Source organism: Chaetodon trifascialis, chromosome 5, assembly GCF_039877785.1.
Source record: "Chaetodon trifascialis isolate fChaTrf1 chromosome 5, fChaTrf1.hap1, whole genome shotgun sequence".
NCBI lineage: Eukaryota > Metazoa > Chordata > Actinopteri > Chaetodontiformes > Chaetodontidae > Chaetodon > Chaetodon trifascialis.
In genome coordinates this window covers 23125346-23136359 of record NC_092060.1, presented here as the reverse complement: position 1 = coordinate 23136359, position 11014 = coordinate 23125346, and the positions used below count along the sequence as shown (strand labels likewise).

The 11014-nt window shown below is 38.9% G+C and overlaps 1 protein-coding gene across 1 annotated transcript; it reads left to right on the top strand.

The window, feature by feature from the left end:
* The first annotated feature begins 1200 nt into the window (after positions 1–1200).
* LOC139331452 (cytokine-dependent hematopoietic cell linker-like) lies at positions 1201–10819 on the top strand. Its single transcript, XM_070962921.1, has 16 exons — positions 1201–1237; positions 3760–3913; positions 5918–5970; positions 6083–6125; positions 7730–7780; positions 7854–7888; positions 7993–8003; positions 8092–8175; positions 8446–8467; positions 9533–9557; positions 9634–9718; positions 9808–9824; positions 9901–9995; positions 10086–10163; positions 10262–10417; positions 10495–10819. Exons 1-16 carry the CDS (start codon positions 1235–1237, stop codon positions 10645–10647), a joined length of 1065 nt encoding a protein of 354 aa, XP_070819022.1. The 5' UTR covers positions 1201–1234; the 3' UTR covers positions 10648–10819.
* Positions 10820–11014: the final 195 nt, after the last annotated feature.

Genomic DNA, 11014 nt, shown 5'->3' with positions numbered 1-11014 from the left:
CTAATGAAAATCAGTTTTCCACTAATACTGTTTACCTGCAGCCGTGCATACGCAGCCACCCTCTCTCATTTCTTCAGCCACCTTCTTGGAAAGGTCAGCGCTACGATATGTATGTCCAAAAACCTGTCGATCCAAGTCTTTCATAATGTTTAAACGTAGGTGTGTTTCTCCTTGCGACCAGAAATTTGGGCTTTTCTTTTGTGCATGCATCTCTACTCCAGCCGAGTTGGCTAGTTGGTCATGAGGCCGTGTGTCTCAAACTGCGGTAAAAACCCAGACTGACACGCACATTCTGAATGCGTTTTATACGTGTCCAAAAAATGCTCTAAAATCCCAATAATATCAGTACATCCCACATGTCTTAATTAATAAATGCTCCATTCAGAATAAGGCTTAATTTTAAAAATCCAACCAGAATATTCTGATTACGTGACCCGCATGAAGTTTGGAATATTGTCATATTCAGAATATTATTGTGCATGTAAATGTACTCAAGTTGGGACAGGAGCAACTCAAGACTGGGAAAGTTGTGGAATGCTCCACAGGTAGACAGGCTCATTGGTGACAGGTGATAGCATCATGATTGAGTATTCAGAAGCAAGGATGGAGCGAGGTTCACCACTTTGTGAACACATGATTGGATGAAGGATGTTACTACATGGGCTCAAGAACACTGTTGACAGTAAACACAGCTCATTTAAAAATGACTACATTTTGTTTGTATTTATGTTTTATACAGCGTCCCAACTTTCTTTGTAATCAGGCTTGTATGACTATCATTATTAGCTCAATTAATTAATTTTCTCCAAAGTTGTGAAAGCACGAGCTTCATATGAAGTTTAATAAGACTGAAGTTGGCAGCAGGGACTGAGAAACAGTTCATATAGAGACATTAATATAATGACTCTGATTGACTAATACCAATAAAGTGAGTATTTTAAAATCATGTTTCACAGTAAATTCAGGTATAATTTCTTTCCACTGAATGTTAGAAAAGTGTTAGATAATCAGGAGCCCAGTGAGACAGTGAGGGGCCACAAACAGCTCTGTTTGGCTGCATATAAAGACACCATTCTTCTGCATGTTTAACTGTTGACGAAGAAAAGAACAAGGGCAAAATTGTGTTGGAAGGCCAAATTCTTTAGCAGAGCACCGAACTAATGATGTTTTTCATTTTTGCTTCATTCCCCCGTTAGCAGCAGACAGAGGGAACAGCCATGAGTCTGCTGTGATAATGGTGAGTTATAGCGTCCGTATCCACAGTGTTTCCCCGATGGTTTCACATGAATGTTCCCAGGGGACACTTTAGGAGTCTGCAGCCCCCTGTGTAATTACCTGTTAGCTCAGAAATGAGTAAAGAGCGAAATTCTGCTCTGTCATTGTTAGCGCCCAGGAAGAACAACACAGAGCACACTGGCACTACTCCCTGTGTTTTTACTGTAATTTATGACTGTTGTTTGTGGTTGCATTAGTGTTCCTTTTGGAGGTAAATTATGAAATATATTCCAATTTATTTAGTCTTACTAATTAATCCAATAATCATCTGTCAAAATTCACTAAAGCTCATTAGATATAGCTCATTCATAATATTTTAATGCCATTTGAAAGCATCTATTATAGGTCAAAAACTTGGAAAATCAGGAAGCAGCAGTCATGTGTTAAGAAAATTACAATCATAGGTTTCCACTTCACTTAATTGTTTTATGATTATGAAGATTAAATACTTAATAGCAGTGAAAGAGCACTGATGACATTAGTGAAACACTCTTGATATGCACACTGTGTAACAGGCTGTTAGTTGGAGTGTTTTTGGGAAATCTGAAATTGCAATCAGATTACAGTTTTTAGAACAACACAATGCGGCACAGCGCAGTGGCACGAGGTGGAAAGTGCTTTCTTGCATATGAGTTGTCGAGGTTTTGGCTTGCAGCGATGCACAGTCTGTACTGAGTTTAAAAAAAAAAAAAAAAGTTTCTCTTCCAGTAACTGTCGTCCTCTGTTAAGATGATGACAGCCTTCCTTTTGGCTGATTCAAACATTATGCTGTATTATATCTGAAGACTATAGTTGTGTGCCTGCTCCATCTGCAGGCTCTAAAACAGAGAGGTGAGCGCTCAGGTCAGGGGCTGAGAGATGTCTTCATTAAGCTGTTCAAATCTTCAACAGTGTAACGGGCAGGAAGTTGTCCAGGCTGGCAGGTTGTTCACCCGAATGTCAATAGTGTCAACACAATAAGCAGAAGATCACAGAAGTGTTACACATTGTACTAAAACTGTTAAATGTTTTAAAAAATCAATAATATTTTATATTGAGGTACACATATTCACCGTTAACTAATTGTTTATTAGCATGCATATTAGCAGCATATTGGCTCTTTATTAGTCATTATAAAACACTTATTAATGCCTTATTCTGCATGACCATATTACACAACTACTAAGCAATTAATTAAAAGTTTTCCTTCAATAACCTTCAAATTACAGCTTTTTAATAATAAGGAAACAAGTTGAGCATGAATTATGATCTTTATCACCTGACCCTAACCCTTAACAACCCTAACCCCTGGAATTTAAAAACTAATAACAAGCAATATGCTACTAATATGTATGAAATAAGCAAGGACTTAATGAGAAATATGTCACCTAAAAATCTATCACAGTAAATACTAAGCCAGTAAAAAGTAATTTTACTTTTATTTACTCTAGAGACCTTTTGTTCAGTTCTACCATAAGTCAGTCTTCTCCAGCCACCTCTAATATAATCCAATATATTTTCCACTATTAATATTAATGATAAGAATAATTAGATAAGTGGTTGAACTACATGGACTAGATAAATATGAAGGCACATGTGTGGTTATTGCGTGAGCCCACTGTCTTTCAAATAGACCCTCGGAGTTCATCATTACACCTTAGGCAAAATATTCATGGTGTTGCATGAATGCCTGGTGGTGACTCTGCACCTGCTGGACAAAAACATCAATTTCCTCCCAGGAAAAGCCAATCTGGACTCTGCTCTTCTCTACAAAAGAGCCATTTCTGATGTGGAGCGCACAGCTTTTAAACTGAATGAGAGAAGCTGGTTTGATTGGCCATGACTGACGCACCCGCTGATCATGCATTCATCCTAATTTCACCCTTTGTCCCCAGCTTTGCCCACAGGTGCATGAAAATACACAGTGATGATGCACTTTGCATCATGTGCCCTTTATTCGCAGCAATACAGAATATTTAACACTGTAACACCGTGTCACAGACTGTCACTGTTTTCTATATATGGCTGACTGAAATGTGCGTCTCAGGGTCTGCGTGTAAAAGGTGACGCTTTAAAAAGGAAATCCCTTGGAGACAAGAGCGAGGTTGGGTTGCAACACCTCCTGGTAGCTTCCTGTGCTTATCACTGTTGAATATGCGTCTACTCAGAATAGAGTTTTGCGTGTTGGTGAACATAAAAAGCAAGAAGCAGCAAGACTCAAGTGATCGCAGTCAGTTTATACAGAATGTGATTGTATCAAAAGGCATCTTTCTTGTCCTACTGAGGCTGTTTCTCACTTTTCTATCTGTCTTAATTTATAAGAGCTCAGTGTTAAAAGAGATTTTTGTTTCTTTTACATGATGTAGGATTGTATTTTTCATTGTTTAAATGTGGTGCAATGGTTTTGATTGAGTGCCAGACATCCAAACAGAAATGTGTCTCAGCTTTATGAAGTTTGTCTATTAGTATCTCCAGTTTGAAGAAACTTTAATTTCCTCTCCACAGCATCGCAGCAGGACAGACAGGAACAGAAATCAAAGATGTGGTAACTACAACAACGTCACAGAGTCTGAGTACGACGTGGTGGATGACCAGGAGGAAGCGCTTAACGTGCGCATTCTTCCCGCAAGGCCCCTAAATGATGAGAGGGAGTACGCAGGTAGAGGAAACAATGACTGATTTAACTGTGGGTTTAGGTTCATTTAGGTTGGTTTCGTTTCTGATTTGTGGTTTAATTAGATTTTGAAAATGAATTTATTTTGACTTTTCAAAGTGTTTTCAAATTTAGTAAGAACATGTTTTTGCTAGTGTTACATCACAGCTGTACATCACAGCCTCGATGACACAACACGTTCTCACACCAGACCAGATGCTTAGTCTCAGTTAGGACCCCTTGACGTCACTTTTTAAGACACTGGTACCTCTTCAGCATCAGTTTTCAAAGTGCAGCGCTCCGCGGTCAAGTTAGCAATGATAAATATACAACATCTGATTAGCAACACGTGGTTAGACTCTCAAAATAAAGCTGGTGGAGAACAATAGTAAACATGAGGTTAATATTGTGAAACTGTGGCACTTTGGTTAGATTTACTACTGGGTTTGGTTTAGGAAAAGGTCATGTTTGGTGCAAAATAAATATGTTACTTATGTACATTATGTTACGTTACTTCGCACAAATCAGCCTTCACATTCGGTTTCACATGAACCCTCCTGTGATAGATCCATCCCACCACCACAACCTCCTCCTGACTTTGCTCATGTGACGTGTTGAGAGTGAGAACAGCTCTATAAATGTCTATACAACCACCCTGCACTCTGAAAAATTATGCTGAAGGGGAACCAAGTGTCTTAAAAAGTGACGGCAAGTAGTCCTGACCAAGCGTCCGTATGTGATGGATTGGTAGTGAGAACAGGTTGGCGAACCAACAACAACAACACCAAAACATAAAACTCTTGTTCTCTTAGATGGCTGAGACTTAATGTACTGACCGAAACCATTAAAAGACTCAGGTGCAAGGATCACACAAAAGTCCAAGTGTTCAAAAACTTCATCAACTTGAGGTAGAAGCAGAACAAAAAGGACGAGCCAGGCAAAAAACAAAAATATGAGGTGCAGATAAAAACACAAACAAGCTACAACAGGGACATCAGAGGGCGGCACGCCAGTCTGCTGGAAGACAAAGACAACCTGCCAAACAGGTAGAGGATCTCTAGGGCTTTAAATAATTTAAAAGGAGGTAAGCAAAACTGATGGGAAACAGAACAAAGACAGGAAGTATATACACAGAAATGCATGAGGACGCTACTACAAAATAAATCAGGAATTGCAATTAACAAGAGTCCATGCATGATGTCACGCTTAGACTGAGTGATTCTGTCCATCTGTGGGTGTGAATCTGACCTCTGATGTTTGTCACCACCTGTCTCACTCTTATTATTTGTGTCCCCCTTGTTTTGTTCTTAAATGTATAAGAAATAGCACATGTACAATTCATAACCAGACTAAAATAACCTTTATCCAAAAACCAAAGAACTCGAGGTTACAAACTTGGCCAAACTTCAGCTTAAAGAAGTGTCTGCACAGTCGACACAGGGAGGGTGAGTGTGTTTCACTTTCCTACACAGAAAAGCTCTGGTGGACATAATTAGAATGAAGCTGAATGAATGCAGACCAAAAAAAATTACAGCTCCATGGCAAACTGTGGTGAGAATGAAAGCAGTGTGGATCTGAGAGAGAGGGAGCTCACGCTGAGTGAGCATGATCTGCCAGTGGGTCTCCAGGGCCATCTGTTGGCTGAGTCAGACTGCGGGAGATTACAATTATCCAGGAGCCGAAGGGAGAGAGAGGGAAGCATGTAGTGTGAATGGACTCCCTTTACTCTCCTGCATGGATGTGGCCCACAGCCAGGGGCCTCACAGCTGCACGTCTACAACTTTATACTGAATGTGGCTTTTAAATTTGTTCACACTTGGAGTGTTCTCCCTCTGTAATCAATACAGTCTGCCGCTGCAGTGCACTGCTGAGACTGGCAACGACCGAGTTACAGGAATGATACAAACTCAAAGGGTGTTTAAACTGTCCACTAACACTGCAGCTACTGAAACTACGATCATTACTGTCACTCATTAGACTGTGAGCATCACAACTTCTTTTGCTTTCAAGACAGGAATCTTCCAAGGTCATCGTCGGCTCAGAGCCTTTCATCGCTCTCCACTGTAAGGTTTCTGTTTTGCTTTCTTTAAAATTATGTCTTGTTACAACTGAGCTACTGTAAATGTCTGCTTGTACTTTATGTGCTGTGCTGTGTTCTGCCCTCCACTCCATCAGGGTAACTCCAACATCCTCCCTAGAGAAGCCCCAGTTACTGCAGGTAAAGTGTTAAAGCTCTCCATAATCTGATTATTGAGGTAATGCTTTTGTGTGGAAGTAGTCAGTCCTGGAAGAAGTTATTTAATTCAATACACTGCAGCTTTACCGGTACCTGTAGCTTATGGTATCTAAGATTAGCTAATGTTAGCATTGGATAGATAGAGACATCACTGAATCAGTTCACTGGCTCTGCAAAAGTTACACTGGGTGATTTAACCTGCATTATTTAAGATTTGACTTTTTAGTCTCTTTCAGCTCATTGTATTGGTTTTACAACATGTTTACTGCATGGTTCAGTCAATTCACCCTTCATAGGCAGCTCTTTTTGGAAAATAATTCTGATAAATCCCCCGCACATTGCAAGAGGCAGGCAGTTAAGTTAGCAGCTAGCTAATGAACCACACTTTTTGATGTAATACTTTTCCACAGCAGACGAATGCACAAGGCCTGGGCAATGCATTTTAAATCATACACACAAATGAATTCTTTCCCTTTGGCTAATTGGTTCGGCTTTAAGTCACCTTGTCTAGACTGAGCACCAGAGTATAAATGCTGTTTGTCAAACACTTGAGTGTTTCCTGTAATATCACTTCAGCTGAATCCGTGATTGTTTCAACTAACCGTAAGTATACGTTTAATAGAAATAAAAGCATTGTCCAGACTTGGATTGCACAAATAATGACCTCCAAACAACAAGACTGCATCTCATACATAAAGAAAACTTTCACTGTCTGCTCTTAAACTGCCAACATAACATTGGTGAAGGTCAGAAAATAAGGGCGCGTCATAGCTAAATATAAGGCTGATTATGAAAGACAGCTGCTGGTTTTTAATCTGCTTTAGTTTAGCATTATTGTCAATAAATGATTTGTTTCCTTCCTGAATCAGTTAGCTAAGAAGAGCATGTGGTGTCCTGTGCAGAACTGAGCCAGATATACAGAACAATAAAAGAGACAATATATACAATATATAATATACATGAAAAACAACAGATCTTATATTTAAATGAGTGGTGTTGTTGCTGTTGGCCAACAGGCCAAGGCATCATCTCTGACCATGAGACCATTCGTAATGAAAATTAAGACTTTTTAAAGCCATTTTATAACCTTGAATTTTAAAAATCTAATTTAAGACTCTTTTTCAGAAGCGCTAAAAGCTGATTGAATGTTGGATTAAACATCTGTCAGGTGGCCAGAAACACTGTTCCAAACGACTGCTGATACAACGTGTCTGCCTGATGTGAAAGTCGGCAGCTGTCTGCTAACGCTTTAGCCAAAACCATTTATAAGCCAGTGATATGTTGGCAACTCTGCATTGGTCTGCTTGCTTCTGTTTCATTAATGCAGCTTCAAGAAAAATAAACCACAAGGAAAAAATAGTTTCTAAGTTAAACCATGATGAGTATCTAATGGAAATCACCAAAATGCAGCTCCTGATCTTTATAGATTTAGGAGCATATGGTAGCTTAGTTCAGCTGGTGGTTTTCAGCTGTTATAAGTGTAAAGATTTTCTCTAAGATCGAGTATCGAGTATTGTACTGAAGTGCAGTACTTCAGTAAATTTACGCTACATATAATTAATTTTGTGCATGGTTTTTAAATGCAGGACCTGCTATAAATAGAGACCTGAAGCCAGGCAGAAGAAAGCTCAGATTCGGTAAGGCAACTTCACAGAATTACTTTACTCGCTTTCACCACCCCGACCAAATCTTCACATGCTGCTCTTACAGATAAGAGGTCCACACCTGTGCAGCCAGGACACCAGGTAAACACCTGCACTATGTACAGCTCAATGCATTGCTCACTGTTTTTGTGCTGATTGCAACTCATAAAATAGGCAATAATTTTTCTCTCTTTCTAATATCACAGCGCTCACACAGGTAATTTGCTCATCTGCAACTACTTCAAGTTATGCATTGTTTACATAAGTTATGAATGGATTTACAGCTAAAGCGTGTGCACTTCCAGGCACTCTCCATCACCTCCACCGTTCACCTTGGAGTTAGTGAATCAATTGTCTGGGCTGACGCTGCATGAGTCCTGCAGGAGAGAGTGAGTATGTTTTACCCTCCCACTCAGGAAGTAAGTGGACAGACCATCACTTGTTCCAGCGAGTGTCTGCAGCTGTTGTTGTTTTATTGAACTTGACCCTGTGTGACTCTCTCCTCTGTGTGAGTGGTGGAAAGTGAGAAGAGGCCCTCTTAGTCTACAGTCTGTACAGTGTAGCAGTGGCACCCTCTGCTGGTGAGATGGCAGAAAACGTTTGAGGCTGATAAAACATTGTGATTCTGTGTTTAAATGAAGCCCTTTTTTTCATTTCAGTGAACAGAAAACAACCAAAAAAGTAAGTAGTCAAACATGCAGATTCAATCATAAAAACAATACATCAGATTCTTTTCACTTTATTCTTGACAGCCTGGGAATGTATCTATCTAAGTACATTTACTCAAGTACTGCACTTCAGTACAATTTTGAGGTAATTTATACTTTTTACTCCACTGTATTTATTTGGCATCTTTAGTTACTATTTACTCAGTCAGATTATTAATACAAAATATAAATCGACCAAGAAATTCTGATGCATCATGCATGAAGCTATCCAGCAGTAGATAAACTAATTAAATGAGCTCCACCTTTACCAGCTGCAGCTTGAAGGTGATGCAAACATTAATGCATCAATAATTCTAATCCAATAATTTAATAAACATTATTTGGAAAAGAGTATTTTTACTCTTATACTTTGAGAATATTTTGATGTTAGTACTTTTGTACTCTACACAAGCAAGGCTTTAAAGTATAAAGTATCTTTAAACTGTGGTTTTACTGAAGAAACGATCTTCATACTTACTAAATACTTCTGCACATGCTGCTTATTTTTTATTAATTCTACCTACGTTTTTTTTATTTTCTTCACCATGTCTTGTAATAATTTCTACTCCTGTTGCTCTGTGATAATGTAGTTATCTACTTGCTGCCATGTACAAACTCTTTCTTAAAAGGGCCAGTGTGTAGCATTTAGTGACATCTAGTGGTCAGGTTGCAGATTGCAACCAGCTGAAAACCCCTTGCTTCAACCTCCTTTTAAAGCACGCAAGAGAACCTTTGGTGGTTGCTAACCATACATAAAATGGGCTCTCTAGAGTCAGTGTTTGTCTGTTCTGGGCTCCTGTTGAAACATCGTGGTGCATTTTCAGATGATTTTACACAATTGAAAAAATAATTAGGATTATCACATTCTGCCAGTAGATCCCCTAAATCCTATACACTGGTCCTTTAAAATGAATAATCAATCAATGCTTTCAGCCATGCTATTTTCATTATGCATTTCTAGTTTATTCTACACAACCTGACTAGAAATAACTGACTATCTTGTTTTAATTTGATTGTATTTTTTTAATGCTGTTAATAGGCAGGATTCAATCCACATATCAAAGGTGAGAGCTAACTGTGAGTGTAACACTTTGCTCTAAAATATCTTGATAGTTGTAATAATGTTGAATGTGTTTTTAGGTCTTCAGAGTGCTGAAAGTGTTTCAGCCTCCCATAACAATCAAAGATATTCTTTGGATTTGGAGACTCATGATATAGAGAAAAGGTGTGCCTTTTATTTCTCAGGCATTTCAGGCCAATTATGTCACATTATATCATGTTTTATTTACATGTGCTCTTTCTTCCCTTACTAAGGTCACAACAAAGTCTAGGTAAGTAATGTTATAGATCACCACTACCGTTCTACTGCTATTAATTAAATAAGTCAGCATTAACTTCTACTTATAGAAAGGGTGCCATCAAAACGTCATCACCATGAGTGGCCTCAAACCAAAGAAGACATTGAACAACATGACTTTGTTCCAAAGGAAATGCCTCAACAGGTACATTGCTGCTTGATAATGTAAAAAAGAAAAAGTGTTAAAACTGTAGAAGTACACTATTTGTTACATGAACTCTCTGACATTTGGCAGACCTCCTGTGAAGAAGACTGGTATGTTGGGGCTTGTAATCGGGCGGATGCTGAGCACGCCTTACACCTGGTGAACAAGGTACCGTATCTCTTTTAATATGAAATGAACCAAAACATGATCTGCACGTGTCTGAAGCTGAACTTCTTTTGCTCGCTCCTCACATGGACCCACATCAGGATGGGGCATTTTTGGTACGAGACTGCTCCATCAACACCAACTGTGAACCCTTGGTATTGGCTGTGTATCATGACAAGAAGGTTTACAATGTGAAAGTCCGGTTCATCGAGAGCACAAGCAAGTACACCCTGGGAACAAGACAACGATCGAATGATGTGAGTGGACAAATTCAGAAAGATCAGCAGGTCTTCAGCGTCATATTTACTGCAGCTCACATCTTATCTCTCCTCAGATGTTTGACTCTGTGGCAGACATCATCAAGTTCCACTCCATTTTCCCAATAATACTCATCAGCGGGAGAAATATGCCTGGAAGCAGATACCCGGAAAACTGTGTGCTGACATGTCCAGTAACGAAAAGGGATGTTGAGCAGCTGCTGCAATAACACATGTAGCATCCCAGCAAAGATAATCTGTTTATTCCCATCTGGTCCTTCACATCCTATTATGTTGCTAAGTAACCCAGAAAATCCACTAAAGTTCAACAGGAACATGTTAGGAAAAAGCTGACTGTGTATACAAATCCTATTTGCATGTGTCAATAAAAAAAATGTTTTTCATCCACGCCTGTAACAAACAGTTATTTTCATTATCAATTAATCTGCTGATTATTTTTTGGATTAATCAGTAAAAGATGTGTAAATATGAATTCTCAGTCACAATGCATTTCTGTTATTTTTAATGGGATTCAAATCACACTATAAGGAATCCCAGAATAACACAGAATGTAGCAATAAAGAAAATGCTGAGATG

Excerpts from the sequence above, each read along its gene's own strand:
- LOC139331452 (XM_070962921.1), top strand. Across the intron at positions 6,126-7,729 it reads AGAAGCCCCAGTTACTGCAG|GACCTGCTATAAATAGAGAC; the intron begins GTAAAGTGTTAA and ends TTTTAAATGCAG. Across the intron at positions 10,418-10,494 it reads CAAGACAACGATCGAATGAT|ATGTTTGACTCTGTGGCAGA; the intron begins GTGAGTGGACAA and ends ATCTCTCCTCAG.